The following is a 27,468-nucleotide window of genomic DNA, read 5'->3' as shown; positions in this document are numbered from 1 at the left end:
GTGGAGACACACGTTCACATACAGAAATTTCATGCAAACATAAAACTGGAAACCGCTGGGTGGTGGTGGCGCACGTCTGTAATCCCAGCACTCTGGGATGCAGAGGCAGGTGGATTTCTGAGTTCGAGGCCAGCCTGGTCTACAGAGTGAGTTCCAGGACAGCCAGGGCTACACAGAGAAACCCTGTCTCTAAAAAACCAAATCCAAAACAAACAAACAAACAAACAAACTGGAAACCATAATATATACATAAAGGTTCCAGACATAAAGAAACAAACACAAACCAAAATCCCTGACAAAGTACTGTGCTACAAAGAGCCTCCAAAAACGCTGTAAGTTCATTTGCTATGGGTCTTCTACTGCTGCTGGGCATAAAATTATGTCTTAAAACTCTGAATGTGGTGCCTGGAAAGGCCAGAAGAGGGCATGGATCCCTTGGAACTGGAGTCACAGGCGATTGGGAGCCACCTGTTTGGGTTTTGGCGGCTGTTTGGAAGGGTCTAAGCAAGTTAAAGCCACACAGACTCAGCTGGGACTCTGTTAAATAAGATAGCTTAAAGGTTGAAAGGCTTGGGGCAGCAAGATGAACCAGCAGGTAAGTAACTGTGCCCACCATCCTTATTTACTGATCTCGGGTCCCCTGCAAAAGCAGTATGTCCTCTTAACCCCTGGTCTATCTTTTCAGCTCTGACTTTTAAATCTTTTCTGAAAGACTTCTGCTAAATGTGTGTGTGTGTGTGTGTGTGAGCATGTGTGAGCATATTTGCAGATGAAAGTCAGAAGACAGATTGTTTTGGGAATTCTTTCTCTCCTTCCACCATGTGAGCCCACAGATTGCCAGACTTGGGTGGTGGGCACAGTTATTTACCTGCTGGTTCATCTTGCTGGCCGAAGCCTTTTTAACCTTTAAGCTGTGTCTTAATATGACTTTACCTTGCTTAGCCCCTTCTAATCAGTCACAGCCATTCAATTCCTATTAGAATATTCATTTTTGTACTCAACCAGTGATTACGTCAGTTTGTAATCTAATGACACCAACTTTTACTTACTCTCAGAATCTGAGAAATACTAACCTGTGAACTGAAATGCAGACGGAAAGAGAACATGTATCCCAGCACTATGGAAATCAAACATGATGCCAAAGTACAGTGCAATGCTTCCGAAAATTGAAAAGGCATTCACAAAAGTCCAGTATGAAGTATCCAAGCCGATCTGTTGGGAAACCAGAGGGGTAAAAAAAAAAAAAAAACAAACAAACAAACAAACAAAACAAAACAAAACAAAACAAAACTTGAGCACTCATTTGGGGAATTTAGCAGGAGAAGGAAGGATCTGTGAACCCTCAAAGTGGAATCTGCCAATTTGGGTATCGTTTGGTTTGTACAGTGAACACCCAGAGACCAAACCATCCTTGGTTGAAGCCAGAGAGAGGACACCTGCTAGGGTGAGGGATGGAAAGAACATTCTGATTCTGTAAAGTGACAGGGGCTCTGAGAACAGGCCCACCTAGGTATAGAAGTGCAGATACTAACACATACAAGATATGGTCCAGGAAAGCCACATACCTGGAAGTTGACCGTTATTACTAGAGCCGAGGCCACCGTGACGGCAAAGGACTGGTAGTCTGAAGGTGCCTCTCCATCCTGTCCCACTGTTTGCAGATAAGCTCCAAGAGGTATAAAGAAGAGGACCATGGAGGTTAAGACCCCATGCAGCAAACTGACAAAGAATCTCTTGTAGTTGAACAGCAAGTCCCTCTGTCCCACTACATACAGCTTAGGGAATCGCAGGCTCAGTTTGTCACTCACATCCTTAAAGAGAAAACAAAATGCACCTGTCAGGTCAAGGATGCCAGGACATCACAGTGAGCATCTCGGATCTCACAAACAGCTGCAACTTACAAACACTTGACCCTGTGGTTTAGGAAGGCAAGCGGGAAGTCTAATCAGTATTTTTGTGCGCAGAGGTCAGTCATAAAGCTTTAGCTCATCACCATTCAATGTTTATAGACTATGGCTATGGGGGACTGATCACTGCTAGTAAAGACAATTGATAAGTAATGTCAAATAGTATGTGGAGATTAGTTTCTACCCTCCTGAGAGGATGTATTTGTATTATTACAAATCTAGAGGGAGAATACACAGAAGTTGGTAAGTTAATCCTTAATTATTCCAATTATTTCTTATTAATTATCCCTTTCCTAACACCTAACAAGAGGATTGTGGGCTGCCTCAGTCTCTGTTCCCTGCCATTGGATTCCCCCTGCCCCCATCCCCCACTTGAATTGCTTGGAATGGCCTCAAACAATGGGACTAGATGCCCCTGGGTGGGGTAGTACCCAAGGGAGGCTCCCCTTCCCTGATTAGAAGGGCGGAGGCAGTGGGATGGGGGGAGGGATTTGTAAGGGTGGGATTGGGAAGAGAGGAGGGAGAGGCTGTGATCAACAAGGAAAGTGGATGCAAATAAAATATTAAAAAAAAGAATAACTTAGGGGCTGGAGAGATGGCTCAGTGGTTAAGAGCACTGACTGCTCTTCCGAAGGTCCTGAGTTTAAATCCCAGCAACCACATGGTGGCTCACAACCATCTGTAATGGGATCTGATGCCCTCTCCTGGTGTGTCTGAAGACAGTTATAGTGTAGTTACATATAATAAATAAATCTTAAAAAAAAAAAAAAGAATAACTTGTCAGACGAAACATGATTTAGGAATTAGATAAGCTTTGGAAACTATTAAAATTTACTTTTTTTTTTTTTTTTGGTTTTTCGAGACAGGATTTCTCTGTGTGGTCCTGGCTGTCCTGGAACTCACTCTGTAGACCAGGCTGGCCTTGAACTCAGAAATCTGCCTGCCTGTCTCCCAAGTGCTGGGATTACAGGTGTGTGCCACCAACACTCGGCCTTAAAATTTACTTTTAAAATAAGTTGCTAATATAAATCATGCTGAATTCTCAGGTGTCGTCTGAACAAATGTCTGAAAGGAAAATGTGAACACCCTTGCCTGAGCTCAGTGAGCTACAGAAACTCTTCTTGGAACAGAGCAGAAAGCAGCTATTGTTGCTTGATGGGTGTGCAAGGGTTTATCAGGGTGAGTGAAGCCAGAAGAATGCACGCATGTGCTGTCTGTAACCTCCCTGGCACCAGAGAGTTCTTCCTAGAGTTCGTCAACCCAGGGCTCCCACCTGGTCAAGCAGGCCCATGAGCAGCACAGGCAAACTGGAGTAGAGCACATTGTAGAGGGTGATAAACCAGTCCTCGTACGCCGTCTGCAAACAGAAGACAGAGGCTCTGTGTCACGCACAAAGACAGATTACAGGTCTGCTTTCCCCATGCAGGATCGCCTCCTGCCAAGTGTGGACCTCTCCTGAAGAGGAAATAGACCTCAGCTGGCTCTATAAAATAAGAGTTTGTCTATGCAGTGAGATGTACCACAGGCTTTTCCATAGCAACAATCCCCACAACTTGTCTACTTAAATATGTGTTGTGTGTGTGTGTGTGTGTGTTGTGTGTGTGTGTGTGAACTGTGTGAACACTACAAGGTTTTGCCAAAATATTCTATTCTGACTGATAATGCTAGTAAAATAAAATCAGTGTTTATTTAAAAAAACCTTTAAAATTTTAAATTATGGTTATGTGTGTGCATCTGTGTATGGTTATGAGCACATGCGTGTAGGTGCCCATAGATGCAAGAAGAGGGCTTTGGATCTTTGGGATGGGAGTTACAAGTAGTCTGAACCACCTGACATAGGTATTTGGGATCCAAATTCCGGTCCTGTGCAACAGTGTGTACCCTTAACCTAGAGGCATCTCTGCAGCCGTGTTCATCATTTCTATACTTCCTTGTTAAATGAAATTAGAATTCTGAAACTGAAACGAGACATTTAAAAATTTTTTTTTAACACTCAAAAAATAATACTGAAATAAAACTAGTTCAGGAAGGCTGGCAAAGTTACTCCAGAGGCAAAGGCACCTGTCACTCAAGCCTGGTGACCTGAGGTCAATCTCTGGAGCTCAGCTACAGATGGAAGAGAACCGACTCCCCAAAGCTGTTTCTCTGACCTCTACATGTGCACTTTGGTGCTTATGCACCACCCCATGTACACACATAGACAGATACACACACAATAAACAAACGAATACATAAAATGTTTAAAAGAGCTAGCATTTTATTTATATAAACATTCTATTCAAGGGCTGGAGGTTAAGATAGCTCAGCCGTTAAGAGCACGGATTGTTCTTCCAGAGGCCCTGAGTTCAATTCCCAGCAACCACATGGTGACTCAGGACCATCTATAATGAGATCTGATGCTCTTTTTGGATGTATCTGAAGACAGCTACAGCGTACTCATCTACATAAAATAAATCTTTAAAAAAATTCTATTCAAAAAATAGTTTTAAAGGAATCATGTTATATTACCTGGGCTGAGTAGCCATTGAAGAAGGAGTACCAGAAATGAACTAAAGTAAACGCAAAGTTCTTGTAAAAGAAGTATCGTAGGAACTTGCACATCCTTATGTAAGACCACCGGCCATGGACCAGCAGCAACCGCTGCAGATATCTGAACTGAGCAAAAGAATAGTCACTGGACATGACAGCTTGCATTCCTTCTTGTCCACTTATTCCAACACCAATGTGGGCAGCTGGGGGCAGAGGGAAAAGAAATGGCGGGTCAGACATCGCTTTTAAGGCAAAGCATTGAGAGATATAAGATTTTTCCATCGCAAAACAAAAACACACAAACTCTTGCATACCATTCCCCGCCACCAGCTCCTGATTTCAATTCAGAGGGATAAGTATGCTAGACCAAGCCCAGATGGGACTCCCTAAATAGTTGTGATAGGATCTCAGGTGGGTGGGGAATTCCATCTGTATTATCTACCCAACACATCAGCCATCCCTTTCACCCACAGGGTGAGTCCCAGGCACCCTTATGGGCCACAGATAAGTCAGCTGCACCTCACGTATGGTAGATGCTGCAAAACTAGCCCTGTTAACCTCTATTCTGCCTTTGTTGTAAGTAGTAAGGCAGGAAAGCAAATTAGCATACTTTCCCAGACTCTGCTGTAGTTGGGCTCATTGCGATTGGGGTCCACTCATGACTTGGAAACTGAGGTGACCTGGAGCCCAGAATTTCCTTCCCCCTTTGACATATCTGTAGCAGAATTCATATCCATTCCAGCTTCCCAGATACTTATGGGCAACCATAAAGACATCTCAGTTGAGAAGCTCTTTAGAGGGACCAAAAAAGTCCTCCTCTAGTGAATGGTCCAGAGGCTACTCAGCCTAGAAATTTCTTCAGTCCATTAAAAGTCTTTGAGGGCACTTATAACCCTGTATTACCAGGTTCTGTTTTCTGTACTGAATCCTAACTGATAGAAAACCTAGGTTTGGACCAATTCTTCTCTTTTTAGAATCCTAGAATTAGCAGCTATACCTAGTGTCTAGAATTTTATCATGTAATTATCTTAGTGTGGAATGGATTTTTCCCCCTGAAGGTCGTTGAGAGAGTAAGAAAGACAGACAGGCAGGCAGACCAATAGGCATTAGGCTCCCCTGGGAATTTTAGGTCCTAAATCCAATATCTTTCTGAAACCTGGCTTCTTGGCCAGGATGAGACATCGTTACATGATTTTGTTTATTTGCTTGTCTTATTTTTTTAATTGACTTTATTTTGAAGTTTTGTCTCATGTAGTTCATGCTTGTCTCTAACTCACTATGTAACTAAGGATTGCCCTGAGCTCCCAATCCCCCTGCCTCTACTTCTTGGTGGAATTCTGTTCTATTATATCTCATTTATGTGGTGGTAGGGATGTCCCCCAGGGCTTTGTGCATGATAGACTCTACAAACTGATCTACATTCTTATATATTTTTTATGAAAAATTTTTTCTTAAACCAGCTTTATTTGTCTTCTAATATTCCTAATCAAAACAATTTTAACTGATTTTTTTTTTCAATTTTCAAAGCTACACTGTGACTTTAAGATAACCATGTTTAAGTTACTCTTGTGACACAGGTACAGTCATATAAGGGTACACAGTGGGACAATAATCCAGAGCTGGCCACAGAGGAGGGAGGGATCTCATTCAGAGCAGTGGCATCTGTGTGGTGGGACAGGCCCAGAGCAGATAGAGGAGAGGGATGAAACCAGCAGTGGTAACAGATGCGCGTGTTGATAAAAGGCAAGAAGACATACGTCATACAGATGGCTCCTGCTCAAGAAGACAGGCTGGGAGACTCTTAGCACATACCAAGGAGGAAAGGAGAGGAGACTCTGAGGAAAGAAAGAGATAGACTTGTGAGTCATAAAATAGGCTCAATTAATATCTGGTTATAGGTGACACACTTTAGTTCCCCAGAACAACAGGCAGTATGTGTGAGTGTGTGTGTGTGTGTGTGTGTGTGTGTCTGTGTGTATCAGTGTGTGTGTTTGTGTATATGTAGCATCTGTATGGGTTTTTTTTGTGTATGTGTAGTGTGTATCAGTGTGTGTGAGTGTATGCATAATGTATATGTTAGTATGTGTCTGTGTATATGTTTGTGTGCCTGTATGTATGTGTATGTGTTTCTCTGTTTGTCTGTGTATATGCGTGTGTGATATGTGTATGTCTGTATGTATGTTTCTGTGTGTGATATGTGTATACTGTGTGCATGTGTGTATGTGGTGAGTGGATGTGTGTATATAGTCACATAGCTCACTTTAACTGTAACAAGGTAATATCTCAAGAGTTAGAGGACAGAGAGGATAACTTTCTTGTTTCAGATGAGAAAATGGTTCTAACCTGAAGCCCCAACTGACATGGGAGTTTGGTGGTGAGAAGAGAAGCAATACTCAGGTAAGACAGCATGGGTGCTCTCCTACCACCATGGAAGTTGAGAGTCCACAGTTTAAACTCTAAAATGCTCCAATGTGTAAAAAGATCTGACAGCACCCAAAGAGTAGAAACCATGCAATGTTTTTTTTTTTTTCCAAAATGGAATATTGCCAAATCTGACACACTTTGTTCCAAGTATTTTGGCTAGGAGATAATCTGATTATGTTACCTACAGTTAACATAGGCAGAAGAAAGAACTAGAATTCAACACATGGATGAGGACCAGAGGTTGGTCTGCACACTCTAATGCCAGTGTAATCATGTCTCTGTATGACAGTTATTCCATGGTGAATACCTAGGGTCCTCTAACTAGAGTAAAGACCACGGGCTGTCTGCTAGGGAGATCAACACTGCGAGATTGTGGTGGAATGTTTGCTTCAGGGTTTAGGTAAAAAAGAATAATATTCTCAAAATAAATGAGAGAGAGAGACAGGGGAGGGAGAGAGGGAGGGAGAGAGGGAGGGAGAGAGGGAGGGAGAGAGGGAGGGAGGGAGGGAGAAAGGGAGGGAGGGAGAAAGGGAGGGAGGGAGGGAGGGAGAGAGAGTGAGAGAGAGAGAGAGATATTAATAGTCCATGTTGAGTCCAGCAGAACCCTCTTGCAGAATTTATTACATATCAAGGGCTTTATTGCATTAAGAAAAAACATTTTATTTGCAGAGAACCTCATTTTTTAATCAGGATAGAAACAATAGTTAAAAAATATTAAGTGTGGGAGCTGGAGAGATGGCTCAGTGGTGAAGAGCCTTGGCTATTCTTCCAGAGGTCCTGAGTTCAATTCCCAGTAACCGCATGACGACTTACAACCATCTGAATCATTTGAATTGTGATTTGATGTTCTCTTCTGGTGTGTTTGAAGACAATGACAGTGTACTTGTATGCATTAAGTCAATCAATCAATCAATCAATCAATAAACCTTTTTTGTTAAGACCTTAAAAATGAACCATCCTGAGGAAAATCAGGCACACTGTACATAAAGGAAACAGTGTTTCCCAGCTACAACTCATCTACAGGATGTTCAGTGAATCTCATTGCTGATGGGCATACTGCAGGCTTCCCTGAGGGTAGGTCAAGGAGGGCAAAGCCTTCAGTGATACCTGCCTATGATGCCTCAGCCCTAGCAACTGAAGAGACCGTCTTCCTGCCCCCCGCCCCCCCCCCCACCATGCTCCTACCACGTGTGTTCAGCAAGCTGGTTGCAAGCCATCTATGTACGACTCACTTTTGATCATGTTCACATCATTGGCCCCGTCTCCGATGGCCAGCGTGATGGCCTTCTTGTACCTCTTCACCAGGTCCACCACCATGGCCTTCTGCTTGGGTGTGACACGGCAGCAGATGACAGCGCTGCACTCACAGGCCAGGTCCACGAAGTTCTTCTGTCGCTGCTCTTTCTTCTCCTCCAGCCTTCTCCGACTCTGGCTCCGCATCCGTCTCTCCTCCTCTGTCCTTGGGAACTTCAGCTTCAGGATCTTACTTCTCTTGGTCTTTTTCTCTAGAAGGATTTCATTCTGTGACACCAGAGGGAGAAAGCACCACCAATCACTTTAGTTTTTACACCATGAGTACCATTCCTAAGATTTGAGTCCTGGGAAGGAAAGGCCATGGGTTATAACACTGATTATATGGTGCTGATAAAAAGACTTACAATAAAATTATAGAAAATATGCATGTCTTTCAGGGAAAAGTGGGAATTACCCACATGTGGAACTATCTTGATAACTAACTTCACCATTTTGCTCTAGTCTCTTAGATAACCTCTAACATTAAGACTCAAACTTAGGAAAGTCACACTTATTGTGATAGGCTAAAGACAAAGATTGACAGACAATTGATATGAAAAGTCATCAAGAATGGCCCCAGTGAACTTTCTTAAGTGACAGGTAAGACTCACTACTGATACACACCAACCAGGAGCCAGTGATGATTAAGGCACGGTTTTCTCCAGGTGGAAAAAAGGGTTCATATACAGGGGGTGCAAATTTCGCAGAGACTCCGCCTCTGTTTCTCTGATTCTCCATCCTGGTGTGAAGAAGAGAGCTAAAGGAAAATAAATTGAAGAATTTGAAACATGTGACTATAAATGTCTCATATATATATATATATAAAATATTGCATATTATCTATAATATATTGCATATTAGAAATTAAATGTATATATAATATACTACACACAACACACACACACACACACACACACATATATATATATATTAAAATTAAAGACTAAGGCCAGGCATAATAATACATACTTTTAATCCTAGCATTTGGATCTCACACACACATACACATCTCATTCATGTATATGTGTGTGTGTGTATGTGTGTGTATGTATGTATGTATGTGTGTATGTGTGTATTTGTATATAGGATAGAATCTCACCATGTAGCCTAGAACTTACTATATAAACGAATTAGCCTCGAAGTTACAATCTCCCTGCCTCTGCCTCCCAAGTGCTAGGATTAATGGTATGCACTACCATGCCTGGCCTTAGACTTTAATTTTGACCTCACTTAAAAAAAGCCATGTTACAAAGTACCCAGCCTGACATTTACCACACTGTTGCGTGTAGTTCGGTAGGGGTGAGTCTATTCACACACTGGGAGCCACTCTGTCTTGTAAAGTTTGCTTGTTTTGTGACTAGCTCACGTCACCGATGTCTTCAGGCTCATCAGTGAATGCTACACAACCATATGCCATACTTTCTTTCCCTTTCGGGGGTAAGTGATATTCCATTGGGTGGATATGTTGAGTTTTGCTTATCCAACTCAAACATTAATGGATGTGTGGCTTGCTTTCACCTCTTGGCTACTGTGAACAGTGCTGTATAAACATTTGGCTGTGCATATATTTTTTCAAAATCCTGCTTTCAACTCTTCCCAGTAAGTACCCAGGATAGGACTACTGAACAATATGAAATTCTATTTTTAATGTTTTCAAGGAAGACCCATACCATAGCCACATGTGTTCACCCTACCAACACACGCCAGTGTTCTGCTCACTAGAACAGAGCAGCCACAGGTTTTACTCCACAGACACACACCACAGTCCTGATCTTCACAGCCACACAGGCACTTTTTATTTTATTTTTTCTTTCTCTTCTGGCCATCCAGAAATAAGCCATATTCCTCAATTTTGAGTTGCATGTTCCTAACAGTTTGTGACACTGAGTACTTCTGCTCCTTAGCTATGGTGCCTCCACTGTGGAGAAATGTCTAAGTCCTGAGTCCGCCATCATGGGACACCCTGATATTTAACTGCTTCTCAAAGACCCAAATAAAGATTCAGGAAACAATGTATTCATATGCAAGAGAAGGGAAGCAGTCTTGGTGTGACTTTTACCACTCTATTGTATGACATAAAAATGGCTTTTCCCACATACTCAAAATCATATCTGCTTTCCAAAATTTTCAGTATTTGATAAATTAACTAACTTATTTATTGATTTATTTTGATCTTTTGAGACAGGGTTTTTCTGTATAGCCCTGGATATCCTAGAACTTACTCTGTAGACTAGGCTGGCCTCGAACTCACAGAGATTCTCTTGCCTCTGCTTCCCGAGTGCTGTGATGAAAGGCATGTACTGCCACCATCTGGCATTGGTGCCTTAATTTTTAATAAAGATTTATTTTTTGTTTTGGTTATGTATCGTTGTGTGTCTGTGTGACTGTATTTCATGCATATGTGGGTGCCTGAGCTGTCTAACAAGGTTGCTGGGAGCTGAACAAAGGTCCTCCCTAAGAGCAGGATGCATCTGTAACTGCTGAGCCACCTCTCCAGCCTTCTTCTCTATAATTTATCAATATAGATTATCATAACACTTCCATATGATGGGAAGGTTATCCATAGACCTTTAGAGTGGAAGAGGCCAACCTCCTCATTTCACAGATCAGGAAATGAAGGCAGAAAGAGAGGATGTGACTTTACTTGCAGGGAGTCCATTGGAAATCGGGTAAAAGGACTCAAGTCTCCCCACTCAGCCTGAAGCTTTCCCCATCCAACACACACCACCGCTATTCTTCATCTTCAGAAGCAGGATTCTCAACCTTGGCATTAATGGTATCTTGTGCCAGACAATTATTCAAGGTCACCTGCTACAGGATATGTCCTTTCTCTAAGGGTTAGCATATTCTTAGCTTCTGTCCACCAGAACCCGGTTAGGACCTTCTTCTCCTATTACACACACCAAAGATGTCTGCAGACATAGCTATGTGCTCGAAAGGCAAAAATCTATTTCAGTTAGAATCATTGCTCCAGAATCAGTGAGAGGGCACAGTGAGCACCGAGCTCTGCTATACAAGCCTGAGTTCCCTCAGAACCCACAGAAACCAAAAACCACAGGCGAATTGACTTCACAGAGTTGTCCTCTGGCCTCCACATATGTGTCATGACATGTGTAGGCACAATAATAACAATAATTAATAATAATAACAATAAATAAATATAAACTTAGAAGCACTGCCCGGAGGTTTAAGCATTTATTAACTTCCTTCCACATTAATTTAATTCTCATTTTCAAGTTCAAAATGACTGAGTTCTACAAGTCATTAAAAGACTGGAGCAGACCAGTCTGTGACATTGGCTGTTCAAACTATTTGATGGAAACAACCATTTCAAAGAACCACTGAGAAAGGTGGTTTGCCTCTCTATAACTGGAAAGGAAAGTTGGCTGAGAGAGTGATCCTAAGATTTAATGCCATTTAGTCTGGCTTAGGCCCCACCTTTCAAAAGAGAGACGGAAAGTGATTAAGCACCCTGAGTATAAAAAGTAAATGAAGGACCAGGCAGTGGTGGCACACGCCTTTAATCCCAGCATTTGGGAGGCAGAGGCAGGCGGATTTCTGAGTTCGAGGCCAGCCTGGTCTACAGAGTGAGTTCCAGGACAGCCAGGACTACACAGAGAAACCCTGTCTCAAAAAAACCAAAAACCAAAAACAAAACAAAACAAAAAGTAAATGAAGGGCACAGGGCATATGATCAGTGGAGCAGCTGGGACAGGAGCCTTTGAGTCACCATTTGCACCAGGGAGCCAGGTGGCTCCACAGCCTTCTGTGCAGGAGAGAGTGATCTCCCAGCAGGGCTTTCACTTCTGAGCGTGGAGGTGAGATCTCCACTTTCTCTCCAATATCTCTGGAGGGGAAGAGCTAGGAGCACACAGGGCATACGATCAGTGGAGCAGCTGGGACAGGAGTCTTCCAAGTGCCATTTATACCAGGGAGTCAGGTGGCTCCACAGCCTTCTGTGCACAGACCCTGCCAGAAGAGAGTTGGTCTCCTAGGAGTACAGACACAGGCTTACAGGACTACAGGACAGATGAGCTCCAGTCAGAGACAGCAAGAGCAACTAACACCAGAGACAACCAGATGGCAAAAGGCAAGCACAAGAACCCTACCAACAGAAACCAAGGCTACTTGGCAGTGTCAGAACCCGGTTCTCCCACCACAGCATGTCCTGGATAGTCCAACACACCGGAAAAGCAAAAGCTGGATTTAAAATCATTATTTCATGATGCTGATAAAGGACTTCAAGAAAGACATAAATAACTCCCTTAAAGAAATACAGGAGAACATGGGTCAACAGGTAAATGCCCTTAAAGAGGAAACACAAAAATTCCTTAAAGAATTACAGGAAAACACAAACAAGTCCAGGATCTAAAAATGGAAGTAGAAACAATGAAGAAATCACAAAGAGAGACAAGTCTGGAGATAGAAAACCTTGGAAAGAAATCAGGATTCATAGATGCAAACATCAACAAAAGAATACAAGAGAAAGAAGAAAGAATCTCAGGTGCTGAAGACACCATAGAAAGCCTTGACTCAACAGTAGAAGAAAATGCAACTACACCCTAGAAAAAAGCAAGATAGTAATCTTTTTTTAACAAATCCAAAAGAAGATAACCACCAAAAATAAAAATAACATCAAAAATAACAGGAAGCAACAATCACTATTCCTTAATATCTCTTAACATCAATGTATTCAATTTCCTAATAAAAAGACATAGACTAACAGACTGGATATGTAAACAGGTCCCAGCATTTTGCTGCATACAGGAAATGCACCTCAGTGTCAAAGACAAACACTACCTCAGAGTAAAAGGCTGGAAAACAATTTCTAAGCAAATGGTCCCAGGAAACAAGCTGGAGTAGCCATTCTAACATCAGATAAAATTGACTTTCAACCAAAAGTCATCAAAAAAGACACAGAAGGACACTTCATACTCATCAAAGGAAAAATCTACCGAGAACAACTCTCAATTCTGAACATCTATGCTCCAAATGCAAGGGCACCCACATTTGTAAAAGAAACTTTACTAAAGCCCAAAGCACACATTGCACCTCACACAATAATTGTGGGTGACTTCAACACCCACTCTCATCAATGGATAGATCAGGGAAACACAAACTAAACAGAGACACAGTAAAAATCATCAATTTTAATGTGATTTTCTATATATTTCTTCAATTTTATCAGAAATATATTCTATGTAAATCTTCAATTTTATCGTAAAACGTTTATAGTTCATTCAATTTTATAATTCTTTCAATTAATTTAGAAATGTTTGCAAAGTCAACCAATTTATCTGTATTGTTTTAAATAAAAATCTTCTATTTAAACTCTTTTTCTATATATTTCTTCAATTTTATCAGAATTATTTTCCTTGTAAATTTTCAATTTTATCAGAAAATATTTATAATTCTACTTTCAATTATGCCTACCATTTATTCTGTATAATTTTCATATTAACTTTAACATGTTTTCTATATATTTCTTCAAATTTATCTGAAATAATTTCCATGTTTAATTATCAAAAATGTTTCTACTTCCTTTTCCAATTAATTTAGCAATGTTTTTATCTGTATAATTTTCCATGAAAATCTTCAATTTTAACATGTTTTTATATATTTCTTGACTGTTATTAGAAATATTTTCCATGTAAGCCTTCAATTTTATCATAAAATGTTTCTACTTCCTTTTTCAATTAAGAAAAAAAAGTAAACAAAGCCATATGGGACTTAACCAAATTGCTTGCAATCAAAAACCACTTTAGTAAACATGCTTATTGGTATTTACCAAAAAAGATATAATTTCAAAGAGGCATGGCTATGTGCTTTTATTCAAACAGAAGGGGTTTAGATCATGAGGATGCTAGCTTTGTCTACCTAAGACATTGGGATGACTTACAGATTGACTGCATTAGAAAGGCTCACTATTGCATCCTGGGTTAGAATGTTCTAACACAGAAGATGTATATTCACAGCTTAATTCTACTTTGTGCCCTTAGAAAAGACAGATTTTTTTTTTTTAAAAAAAAACTTGATAAGTAAATGGAATGATTAAGCCAGCAGTAAACACATCACAGGAACTCTCACAGCCTGTAACAAGACTGTGCCACATTTCCAGGTCTGCTGTGACTGATTAGAAGCTAAGGAATGTCCCAGCACAAGCCAAAGCTTGAAATATCAGGCATGGTCCCTTAGAGACTACCAGTTTATGACTTACCTACCTACCTGTATGATATAACTCACTAACTCACTGAGACTTTCATTCTGGGACATTTTTTTTTTTGACTCTTATGTTTCGTTTCAAAAGATGAAGTCCTTAGAGACATAAACATAACTCATATTAATTTGCAAGTGATGGGCTGGGATGACAGGTCCGTGAATTGTGACTGCCATAATGGCAAGAAGATTTGTGTTTGGACGCCCAGTGCCCATGCAGAAAGCTGGAGATGGCTGCGTGCGTCTGTGTTCCCAGTTCTGACTTCCCAGTAGACAAATAAAGAAGGCTTCTAAAGAATATAGAGAAAGGGTTCCCTAAAGCTTCGAGGTCCCCTTGACTGAAATCTGTTCAAAATGAGCGGAACCATGGTAACACAGGAATACCCTTTTCATTTTAACATGAAAAAGAGACTCAAGGATGTGATCTAGATCCAGTTTCTGCTTTCAGCCTTCTGCCCTTAGTCTGCCCTTAGACTGTATTAAAAAACATCAAACAAACGCCCCACCCCTCCACCCCAGCTATCCTGTCCTCTCACACCAGAGGCCCAGGCAGGTATTTAGTATGCATCTACCCACAGCAGGGTGTCCCACCTAATGTTCTCCCATAAGCAGGAACCTACTTTACATCCTTCCATAGCGGGTACTTACTTTATGTCTTCCCCATAGCAGATAGTAGTGTCTTCTGTCAGAAGTTCACAGGCAAAACCTATGTTTTCTGCAGTTTCTACAACAAATTAAAATTACGTCAACCATTATTTCTGCTTATCCAAGCCATGTTAAGTATCCCTTATCTGAAATGCTTGGGACCATAAGTGTTTGAGATTTTGGACTCTGAAGTATGTGTGAGTGTGTGCATGCACACGAGATCACACATACACACATACACACACACATATACCACACACCACACACATGCACATACACACCACACACACATACTATATCACATACAGACACACACACATACACACACATACACACACACACACACACACACATATACACATGCACACACACACACACACACACACACACACACAGTATCTAGAGGATGGAATGCAAGTCTAAACATGAAGTCACTTGTATTCCAGACAAACCTTACACACACAGCCTGAGAGCAATTTTATATAAATCACATATACAATTTCATACGGATCACAGGCATTTGACTATGGCTTGTGTATAGTGAAGACAGGTGATATCGTGCCCGGGCTAAAAGAGTTTCAGATTTTAATTAGGCATTTGAGTGATTTCCTGATAAGCCAGGGCTACACAGAGAAACCCTGTCTTAAAAAGAAAAAAAAAGAAAAGAAAAGAAAAGAAAGAAAAGAAAAGAAAAGAAAAAGAGAAAGAAAATAATCAAATGTACTATGTGCTTATGTAATCAGTTAATGTCCATTAAAATCCTAAACATTCATATCCTGTGGCTTAATCAGACAGTCAAGGGTTGGGGCACAGATGACTGTTTCCATGAACCCTAACAGGGCTGCTGCTAAGGATCCCCCCCCTTCTTTGCATTAACACCCACTAGGTATTTGTCCAAGGCCAGAGCAGTGCTTCTCTTGGGAGGGTATTGGAACAAGAGACAGTAGTCTCTGGGGGAAGGCTTGGAGGAAAAGGCATCAACACTGAACAATGACTTGTTTAAGTTTTAAGTTTAAATGATAAATGATTTCCTAGCCCAAAAAATATTTGCTATAATTTTCAAGACCTGAAAAAATTAGGTAGGAAAACCAAAGTTGTAGTAGCAACATTTTGTATTGCTCTAGTCTGTGTTCAACAAATGGCGGAGTGCTAGAGAGACAGGAGGGAAGGAGCATGGCCTTTCCAGAGAGGAGCTCACCTCTGGCTGGAGAGAGGGAAAGCAGAGGTCAGGGTGGGCTGGACTAGGAGGAGGGTTTTGAAGGGGAGGGAGCACCTCCATTCCCATGGAGTGGGGAGTCTATAAAGATCATCTTAGATAAAGGAAAGGAAATAGCAACTGTAAATACTGTGACTTAGCAGATGTGTCCCCCAAATGATAAATTACCCTTTTTGTCTCCGGTAAGTACCCAGATCTTAATGTCAGCTTTTGCAAGTTTTGAAATGGTTTCTGGAACTCCGTCCTGCAGCTTGTCTTCAATAGCAGTGGCTCCTAAGAGCTGGAATAAACAAAATTAGCATATACAACATACCTTTAAATGCAATTTGCCAGCATCTAAGAAGGGGAGCTAATGATGTAGGTGCTGGGATGACAAAAAGCCAGGTTGTCATCAAAAGCTGGGACATTGCATCCTTGTCTCAAACCAAAGCACCCAAAAATGTGCTTCTTAAGCCATTTAATTTACTAAGGCAGAAAGGGCAAGTGTAGATACAGGGTGTGTGGGGTCTCACCCTGAAAATCTAGAACTAAAGAGGCAGAGGTGGAGGCCCACCCACAAATTAGAGGCTAGCTTGGGCTACATGTTGAGTTCCCAATAAAAAACTACAAGCACAAAAAGATGTTAAAGATCCATTTTCATTGTGTTTTGGCACTGTATAAATGTAAGCTCATTTCTCATGCTAAAGGTGGTATTATGCTTGTGTACATAAATTCAAGAAAGCAGGTGGCAGGGGTGTGGGGTGGTGGTGCTGGCTCAACAGTTAAGAGCACAGGCTGGTTTTTTTTTTGTTTGTTTGTTTGTTTGTTTTTTTTTTTTTTTTTTTTTGGATTTTCAAGACAGGGTTTCTCTGTGTAGCCCTGGCTGTCCCAGAACTCACTCTGTAGACCAGGCTGGCTTCGAACTCAGAAATCCACCTGCCTCTGCCTTCCAAGTGCTGGGATTAAAGGCGTGCGACACCACCGCTCGGCTCAGGCTGTTCTTCCAAAGGTCCTGAGTTCAGTTCCCAGCAAACACATAGTGGCTCACAACTATCTATAATGGGATCTGATGCCCTCTTCTGTCATACCATCATACATGCAAATAGAGAACTTATATACATAAATAAATCTTAAAAAAATTAAGAAAGCCATGTATGACTTTTGAAACATTTTGTTTTGCTCTAAACTTTACCATTATTTAAATTGATTTAGTAATTCTCTCAATAAAAGTACTAAATGCTAGTTTGTTGCCCTTAAAGTATCAAATGAAATTTCTTCACTGCTGTAAGTTCAAGGCCAGTCTGAACCACAAAGTTTAGAAATGTATTTATAAGCCAGGTGGTGGTGGCAGAAAAACCCTGTCTCGAAAAAAAAAAAAACCAAAAACAAACAAACAAACAAAGAAATGTATTTATACAGCCAGGGCAGTATAGGAAGGAGCCTGCCTTTAAAAAAAACATGTTTTCAGTTTGGGTTTCTGTTCTGTGATATTGACTTTTATTCTATCTGCTGAACAAGAAAAATTCAACTGGTATAGCTGCTTGCACCGACTGTATACATCAGAGAAGTCCCTCTAAACCATGACATCAGAGATGCAATGAAATAAAAATGTAAATTTGTTCAGAATATCAGGGAGAGAGTTCCTAGGATTGAACTCACAATCAAGTCTTTCTCAATCTCCTCGTATACTTTATCCAGCGCTTCATCTCGGTTGCTGGAGGCCACGCTGGCAGCCATAAACTTCTTATTCCATTCTGCAAATTCTTTTTCTTCAATTTCCTTGTAGCACAGGCACAGGGTTCTGAGAGTCTCGCTGGCAAAGATCTGTTTTATTTAAAAGACAAAATCCACCCATGCAAAGAATAGTTACTTTCCAAAAAAAAAAAAACCTTTTTAAAAACTATACTTATATTTGTGTGTGTGTGTGTGTGTGTGTGTGTGTGTGTGTGTGTGTGTACATGAGTGCACACATCCATATATGCCTGTCATGGCACATGTGTGAGTCTCATCAGTCTTGGAGGAAAGTGTCTTTTCCTGTTGAGCCATCCTATAGGGTCTCAAGAACCTTTCTTGATCTATTTGTATGTAGATCCAGTGTGAAACCTTAAAGTATTCTACTGAGAGAATTTAAAAAGAGCCCATGAGCTATGAAGGATTGTCAGTTTTGCTTCTGTAAGGATCTCAGGGGTCCTACACATTCTATTTCTAGCACCTAAATTAGATGAAGCAAACAAACCTCTGTCTTTCTTTTAAATCAAGTCACAAGAATAAATAAAATCCATTGCTCTTAATGGCAAAGACAATAACAAAGAGTATAATCATGGTGTATACAGAGACAAGACAAACCCAAGACTCGTTCCCTCAAACTGTGTCTCAAGTCCAATCAACTCCAAACTCTCAACCAAACACTGAGACCAAATCAATTTTAAAATTGGCAAGGGACTATCAAACTAGGTCAAACATTAACGAAAAGTTTTTGTGGAAAATTTCCTGTGGTGAACAGTTTCACACAGTCTCTATCTGAGCCCTAAGGTCTTCACTTCCCATCTTCTGTAGCAGAGGCAGCAGAGCTGAGACAACCACAGGTTGACTTCCAAGGAGTCTTTGGACAGGTCTTCATTGTGTGGACCTCACAGACACTGTCCTTGCTCTCATGAGAATGAGTTCTATTCATTGTTTGTGTGTATCAGGGCATAATCTGAAAGTGCAACCACCACTCAGTAAACAATACACTTATCAGGCTTCTCCTAAAGCAAACGGGATTCCTTCCTTCCTTCCTTCCTTCCTTCCTTCCTTCCTTCCTTCCTTCCTTCCTTCCTTCCTTCTTTACTTCCTTTCTTTCTTTCATTTTATTTTTTTTATAGATTTATTTATTTTATGTCTATGAGTACTCTGTAGCTGTCTTCAGACACACCAGAAGAGAGCATCAGATCCTGTTACAGATGGTTGTGAGCCACCATGTGGTTGCTGGGAATTGAACTTAGGATCTCTGGAAGAATAGTCAGTGCTCCTAACCACTGAGCCATCTCACCAGCCCCTAAATGGATTCTTAAAGGACAAAAACAACCTTTTCTTAAGAACCTCTTTACTTCAGGAACCTAGGTAGTGGGTTGTCTCTTGCAACTTTGTGTCACTGCAGAATGTTTTCCTCCCCTCCTTGCACGGAGATTGATAATTCACTTCATATAATAAGCATCTGCCCCAAAGGCACAGGTTGGTTAAAAAGGCAGAAAAGGGACACAGTCCTAACAGATCTCCTCAGGATCTCACTACCACTGTATAAACTTAATGTGGAATTAGGGATGTTCCCAAAATGTGAGTTTCAGATGCACTCTAGCAGTTCAATAGGGAATAAGGATGTAGTTCCCCAAGACAAAGCTTTGCAGCTATGGAGTATATAGGTTACAGCAAAGGGATCAGAACTCAGTAATCTAATACTTTGCTTTATTATCCTGACCTATAGAAATACTTTCTTTCCTTCACTCTACACCTAGAATTTGGTAAAATTCTTGGTCACCTCAGAGATATTAAGTCTACAGCTCAAGGAGGCTGTTCCTTGCTTGAAGTCTCTGGAAGAGCAGTAACCTCTGGAGACTCAGATACCAAGAAAGGGTGTCACTATCCTTTTCTGAGACATTGGCAGCAAGGGCAAAACTACCACCTGTCATGTTCCTACTTTGCTGTTTCTTGCCCATGACATCAAAGTGAGGGGAGGGTTCACTAACTGTGAGTGTCGTTCTCATGTGGTTGAGGAGACAGTCCTAGAAGGCAAGAGTGGATTCTCCAGCAGGAACAGCGAAGGTGAAACTTACATCCAGAGCATCCTGTGTTTCTTGCTTCATAGGATTCATCCGATGGAGCCGCTCATAAATCACGGTATCAGCACCTTTACAGTACAGCCTGATGCTACCTTCTGGAGTCCTCACTGGTAGCAAGGGAAGAAGAAGCAGTAATGAAATTAGGTTTGGTTTCTTATATATAAAAAAAAAATCAGCCACATGAATTGAAGTGTTGCTCTCAACAAACTTGGCAAGCTGTCACCTTTTTTGAATGTAGCAGTGAGACAGATATGAAACTATTCACTCCAGGTCAGTTCAGTTTTCTGTATCCTTTCAACAAGTAATTATGGGCTCCATACTATGTACAGTGTTTTGTGAAAGCTAATATTTTCCATAGAATTTTCTTTGTCCACACTAACCAGTAGGAATCGTTCTTACTTTGAGCTCACACCATCTACTGCCTTTAACAAGGCTCCTGGCATCACTTCCTTACAGTGTTCAATCTGCATAATCTTGGAGTATGCCCCATTGCTAACAAGATTTTCAGTTCTCTGACGTAGGTTCCAGCCATGATCACCAGTCCATGATCAGTTAGACACCTAGAAAGCACTCCGTGAATTCTAACTCCACTCATTAAAAGCTTGGCATCTCAGTGGGAAAGTTCATGAACACATTTTTACCCAAGCAATGGTAATATCACCATCTACAAAGTGAAACATGAGGTTGTCTTTGAAGAGTGACACCTTGAGAAGGGCAGAGTATTAGTAATCTTCATGCCAACATGTGACCAGGATATAAGCATCAAGGGACAGTAGACAAACGCCAAATAAGGGATATTCTACAATAAGCCTGGCCTTGCTTTTTGGAAATGCCACTATATGAAAGATTCAAAAAGGACAAAGAACCGGTCTTTATTCAGAATCAGGATTATCTAAATCACCAATTGATCTCTGAACCCCCCCCCAAAAAAAAAAACCAAACAAATGGAAGGAGGGAGATAAAGACAAAGACCAGAACACCATTTTGGAGGGTTCATGGTAAGATCTGAAAATGCCTACAGGTCAGCTCGATAGAGTGCAGGGTATAATGCTATTTCAGTGCAGGTTTCTGATTCTGACAATTCATATATATCTACGGTTCTCACTGATAGCAAATATCTATAGTGTTTGTATGGGAAAGGAATGAGTATTGGACCTATAATTTACTCTCAAGTAGTTCAGAAAATATCTGGTAGATACTGTATCAAATTGACACCGTAGACAATGTTAAAAAGTACTACCACCTACTAGCCTTGTAACTTTCGTATAGGCTGGAAATTATTTCGAATAATTCAGAAAAATTCATTAATGCTTATATCCTGGTGACATGTTGGCATGAAGATTACTTACTAGAATGAGATCTTCATCTCTATCTGGTGTCCTGTTAAGAGCCTAGACTGGAGGTAAGGTTGGGACTCATGGGCACAGCCTTTCCTGCTAAGGCCTCCCTTTCCTGGCCTCAGCAGAGAAGTGTTGGGAGGGATCTTGAAAGTAAAGGAAAATAGGTCGGACCATTGCTGCCCTTGGCTCAACAGACTAGGCAGCTCCTGGTGAGAGAAAGCCAACAATAGTTGCAGGATTCGGGAGGTGGCTTCCGCCTGAAGAGTAGCAGCAGGAGACAAGGCGCACGAGTGGAAGGATTCGGACAGCCTGAGGGAGAGACCCACCGATGATAGACATCCGCTTCCGGTCGCTGTTGAAGTCCAAAATGGCAAGCACGCTGTAGGTCCTTTCTGTGCCCAGCTCGCTGACGGTGATGGTGTTCTGCGTCCTGGCGAGAAAGGCAAAGCCAAAGTTCCTGGCGGCGTTCACCAGGGCGCCTTCGTCAGGAGAGGCCGCCTGGTAGCTGATCTGGCCTGAGGAGGGGAGCAGGAGAGAAATGGCAGTGAGACTGAGCTCGGTGCAGAGGGTCCTCTGCAGGGCCCAGCGCTGCAGAGAAAACAAGTCAGTGGCTCTGAAGAGTTAAGAAATCAAAATGTCCTAAGCTTTAAACCTCGCTCAAAATTGAAAGCGGTGATAGGATTTAGAGAGGGAAGAGGGCTTATGGGACTTGCGGGGAGTGGGGACCCAGAAAAGGGGAAATCATTTGAAATGTAAATAAAAAATAAATAAATCTCAAATAAAAAAACTGCTTAAAATGGGTGGGGTGTATGTGTGTCGCGGGGCGTTCTGCCATCTTGAGGAGACTAGTAGCATTTCATGGTTCCTTCAGAGCTTGTCAGTGTACCTCTACCGCACTGGGTGGATACTTACAACCTGATTTTTTACTTATTGTCATATTTTGACTAGGTTGGGATGTCTTTAAAGATTACCCATAAATATTATTTTAGTGAATATACATCTGTAATTCTCTTCTCTTGTGGGTATTTGGTTTATTTCCAAAATTTCTCCCTCTTAAATAAAATTGCAGACAGGCAGTGGTGGCACACGCCTTTAATGTCAGCACTTGGGAGGCAGAGGCAGGCAGATTTCTGAGTTTGAGGCTAGCCTGGTCTACAGAGTGAGTTCCAGGATAGCCAGGGCTACACAGAGAAACCCTGTCTCGGAAAAAAAAAACAACCCAAATAAAATAAGATAAAATAAAATAAAATAAAAAATTGCAGGTCTGGAGAGATGGCTCAGTGGTCTGCTCTTCCAGAGATCCTAAGTTCCAATCCCAGCAAACATATGGTGGCTCACAACCATCTGCAATGGGGTCTGAAGCCTTCTTTTGGTGTGTCTGAAGAGAGCAATGCTATACTCATATACACAGAATAGATAAATAAATCATTTAAAAAAGAAAAATAAATGAAATTGCAATGTATGCATGTAGATAACATGTGTTTGTGTGTGTGTGTGCAAGCACATGTACATATGTATATTTTATAAACCTTCATGTTCATTATAAGGACCCATTTACTGGGCTGTACAAGGGTGCATATGCATCTGTCATATGTTGTACTTAAGAAAAAGATTAACAAAAATATACCCTGTAAAGAGTTTCTGTCTCCCCTCCCCGCTGCCCACCTAATTAACGTGTCTCAAAATAGAAGGAAAAGCATTTCCACAGCCAAAGTTTTACAGAGAAGGGCATTTCGTTTTCCATCTAGAATGCAGAGCTGGCAGTGTCTCACCCTCCAGTCTGCCTAGAAGGTAGGATGTTCCAGCTGTGGCGGATTCCCCTCTCAGTTGGCTCAGAGAATCCCTCGGGATCAAGTCAGCATTCTTGTTCTGGTTTTGTTTCTTTTAATCTTGGTGTGTGTGTGTGTGTGTGTGTGTGTGTTAGCGGTCACTGTGCAAGATGCAAGATGGTCTTCATCTCATACCATCCTCCCTCCTCAGCCTCAGTTTCCAATTAGTGATTAAAGATGGCATAATAGGCTATTTTTCTATTTGTCCATCCAGAAAGCCATGCGCAGGCAGAGTCATGAGAGTGATTGCCTAGGATTAGGATGCTGCCACAATACAAACAATGATGCAGAGCTGGAGAGATGGCTCCAGCCACTTCTTGCTCTTATAGAGTTCAGAGCCCAGCCCTTTATCAGGTGGCTCACAACTATCTGTCATACCAGCTATGGAGAATCCTGCGCCTCCTTCTGGCCACTGTCGATACTACATCTACATTCTCTTTTTCCCCTACTTCTTTCAATTAAAAATCACACACACACACACACACACACACACACACACACACACACACACACACACACAAACACACACACACACACACACCACCTCATATTTCTGGGGTTTTTTGTTTGTGTTTTTTGTTGTTGTTGTTGTTGTTTTTCCTCAAGACAGGGTTTCTCTGTATAGCCCTGGCTGTCCTGGAACTCACTCTGTAGACCAACCAGGCTGGCCTCGAACTCAGAAATTCACCTGCCTCTGCCTCCCAAGTGCTAGGATTAAAGGTGTGCACCACCACTGCCCGGTGCCACCTCATATTTCTCACCCCATTTTCTAGTTGCTTCTGACTGATATCAGTACCATGGACCACAGTCACAGCCTCAGAAATAACCTTCCACCCTTTCACCACTTCTAATTCTTTACGGGACGCCTCCTACGCTCATGATTTTCTGTTTTGTGAGCATGTCACCCACGGCTAACCCCTCCTCCACCAATACTGACCCCAGCATTTCTATAATATCACATCCGAGAGTCCTAAAGGTCCCTTATAGAAACTCTGTGAGCACTGATTAAATAGCATAAGGTGGGACAGGCTCCATGACCTTTTGACTTAGTCCTCATGCAGTCTCGGTGGGAACAGGGTCTCCAGGGCCTCAAGGTTCCCACCCCAGTGCTGCCCCTTCACTGTCTTCCAGTCATCCAGCGAGCACTAACCTAGGTGTTAGTTTAAAGGGACGTTTTAGATTTAACAGTAGGTCCTGATCTATAATAAAGAAGAGATTATTGCCAGGGATGTATGTAGCTCAAAGGTAGAGCATTTATCTGGTCTATGCTAGGCTTGGCCCTCCACATTGAGGAGAAAGAAGGAAAACCAAAAAACTCTGCCTCTCCCCAGCCCCAACCTATCCCTCCCTCCCCCAAACACAGAATAACTAGGTCTTTTTCAGCTCAGTAGGTGGAGCCTGGCATTCTATTTAAGGAAGGCTCCCCAACATGGTTTAAAACTGAACCAATTCACAAGGACTGAGTTAGAAGTTCACAGAGAAATGGGGATCTCAGAACTACAAAGAACTGAACTCTGGGCCCAGTCAGATGAGCTTTGCAGAAGGTAGCGAGTACTCCGTGAGAACACAGCCCTGTGGCAATGACACTGAGAGGCTAAGCCCAGTCGTGTGACATAAGATATCTGAGCTAAAGAACTATGCGATAAGAAACAGATGTTTCAATCTGCCAAGCTGCAGCAATTGATTACAGGGAAGCAGGAAACTCTCGGAGGCGTAACTCTACAGAATGTCTGCTGAGGGAGACAAATGTTTGGGGCCACATAAAAGAAAACACTTCTTCCTCTTCATACAATGATAATTTTAAACGATCAGTCTCCATTATCCTGTGATGCTGGGAATCAAGCCCAAGGTCTCATACATGTCAAACCAGTACTCTCTCACTGGGCTATCTTTCTCGCCTCTGTTATCTTCATAAAAGAGAGACACAAGAAGATGGCCAAAGAGACAGTGATAAGGTGAAGAACTATACTGAACTGACCCCTGCAAGATGAGCTCGGGAAAGCCTCAAGTGCTCCTTACATCTGAATCTGTTTTGCACAAAATTGGGAGGCGTGGTCCCTGAGAGGCCTCTCAAAGAACTGTTCATGGTCTCTTACAGATCAAAACCCAGTTTCCCCTCTAACACTCTGCATCTTAAAAGACGATTTGTTCTGGTTGCTGTGGCTTTTACTTGTCGCCTTCTAGGCAAAGATTCCTTGGTATGTACATTGGCCTGCGCCTCAGCACAGAGCTGTAGGATTCTGGAAGGAACCTTGTCCACCCACCTTTCTTACAGCACTCAAGGAAAGTGGTGGCCAGATGGGGATTAAATCAGGACTCTGGAACACAGCCCAAGACTCTGTCTTTCAGTGAGGGAAAGAAGACAGACTCTAAAATCAACATACATTTGTTTAAGGGTGCAGTTAACTCCCAAACTATCACCACACTTTCAAAGAATTCTACCGATGAATCAAGACCTGGGAGAACAAGGGTGTTTAAAAAAGACCCTACTTTACTTTTGTTATAAAAGTCAGATTTGCTTGGCTAGCCAGACTCTGAACCCTGCTTTGGGCTTTGGCGGTTTTTTCCCTTCTGTTATTTCTCCCTCTGCCACAAGCAGCCCCTCCCCCACATCTCCTGTTGGAATTGTGCTGTTTTGCTTAACAGAACTATTTGTTTCAACCTTGGAGAATGGATTTCGTTGAAACCTGCTGAGGGATCGGTTTTCACATGTGTCCTCTCAGGAATGTTTCATATCACCACATATGAAATGGCAGTGTGGGGGCTCCAGCGGAGACTCGGAAGGGAGCAAAGTAAAGAGAGAACAGAGTGCAATGGGAGAGTGAGGGGCAGGCAGACTGGAGCCACACCCCCTTCACTCTTCCCACAATGCATTTGTCTATCTAGGGAATTAGAGAGGTGATGCCCACATGAGATCAAATAGCTAGTTCTCATTGACACCAGACAGATTTCCTCGGACAAAGCTGGTACAGACTTCATTTAAGAATTCTGCAAAAGATCCTAAATTCTTTGCTGGTCACTCATAAATTCTCTTTGCTTTTGCTCTATCAAATGGGAAAGCCACCTTAAAGAGGCCCAGGCTTCATTTAGCTGATCTAATTCAAGTTATAAAAAATTTAATCTAAAGAACAAAAGCAGACATCTGAAAGTAATCTGTAGAAGATAATGCTGAAGTTTAAAGTTCATTCATGAGATAGCTAAGACCTGATGATACATTCCCAATGGACATTTATACACTGTTCAAAAAAACTTAGGTTATATTATTCAATAGTAAACTGTTTTAAAAGTTTATTATCAATTAAAAGTTTATTATTATTTATTAGTACTAGCATATTATTATGTGTGCACACATGTGCATGGATGTTGTATATGGCTAGAGCAGACATATGAGGTCACATGGCAGTCAGAGAGCAAGTTGAGAGAATGCATTCTCTCCTACTTTGTGGGTCCTGGCAATCAAGCCCAGGTTTGCCAGGCTTGGCAGTAAGCACCCTTACCTGCTGAGCCATCTCACCAGGCTATCAACCCCATCTTGTAAACAGAATTTTGTTTATAAAGTCATAACACATTCAGAGCTATAATTAAATCGGTCGTCAACTTTGAGAAGTAAGGAGTTTTTCTGGAGCTTCAAGAAGCATTAGACTAAAGCTGGGCGTGGTGGCACACGCCTGTAATCCCAGCACTTGGGAGGCAGAGGCAGGCAGATTTCTGAGTTCAAGGCCAGCCTGGTCTACAGAGTGAGTTCCAGGACAGCCCAGGGCTACACAGAGAAACCCTGACTTAAAAAGAAGGAGAAGAAGGAGGAGGAGGAGGAGGAGGAGGAGGAGGAGGAGGAGGAGGAGGAGGAGGAGAAGAAGCATTTGACTAGCATACAAACACTTTTGAAGCCCAGTCCCACCCCAAAATGACATGAAGTAAAATAATTAAAAAAGATCAGTAATTGGCTGTTTCATGGTTTGTAAGTTCTACATATATAGTGTCAGGGCTCACAGTTGGCCATTGCTTGAGTATTTGTGACAGATGTAGCATTTGTTACACTGAAGATATATAAAATGAGTCACCTGCCAACTCCCAAACTGACCTTCGGAAAAGCACTCACCGTCAATCCTGTCCACCATGACTGTATGGCAAATCGAAAGCAAAAAGAAGAACTGTCGCACTTCCGGCTCTTTCCCTGACTGGATTTGCTCAATAAGGTAATGGTCATAAAATGCAAGCTTTCCATCAGCAAATGTATTCCAGCTAAAATCCACTTGCTGAAAGAAACAGAGA

At 41.8% G+C, this 27,468-nt stretch overlaps 1 protein-coding gene across 1 annotated transcript in view; it reads right to left on the bottom strand.

Moving 5' to 3' along the window:
• Window positions 1–27,468, bottom strand: part of Atp8b1 (ATPase phospholipid transporting 8B1) — a 137,734-nt gene that overhangs the window by 6,602 nt on the left and 103,664 nt on the right. The window contains exons 15-26 of the mRNA XM_052201387.1: window positions 27,296–27,452; window positions 21,694–21,882; window positions 20,022–20,134; window positions 17,869–18,033; window positions 16,399–16,510; window positions 15,018–15,093; window positions 8,778–8,910; window positions 8,093–8,381; window positions 4,416–4,639; window positions 3,181–3,264; window positions 1,566–1,811; window positions 1,074–1,212 (exon numbers count right to left, since the gene is read on the bottom strand). Of these exons, the coding sequence (XP_052057347.1) occupies window positions 1,074–1,212; window positions 1,566–1,811; window positions 3,181–3,264; window positions 4,416–4,639; window positions 8,093–8,381; window positions 8,778–8,910; window positions 15,018–15,093; window positions 16,399–16,510; window positions 17,869–18,033; window positions 20,022–20,134; window positions 21,694–21,882; window positions 27,296–27,452 (1,927 nt within the window). The remainder of the gene's footprint in view (window positions 1–1,073; window positions 1,213–1,565; window positions 1,812–3,180; window positions 3,265–4,415; window positions 4,640–8,092; window positions 8,382–8,777; window positions 8,911–15,017; window positions 15,094–16,398; window positions 16,511–17,868; window positions 18,034–20,021; window positions 20,135–21,693; window positions 21,883–27,295; window positions 27,453–27,468) is intronic.

The sequence above is a fragment of the Apodemus sylvaticus genome, chromosome 13, assembly GCF_947179515.1.
Source record: "Apodemus sylvaticus chromosome 13, mApoSyl1.1, whole genome shotgun sequence".
NCBI lineage: Eukaryota > Metazoa > Chordata > Mammalia > Rodentia > Muridae > Apodemus > Apodemus sylvaticus.
This window is presented reverse-complemented; position numbering and strand designations above follow the sequence as displayed.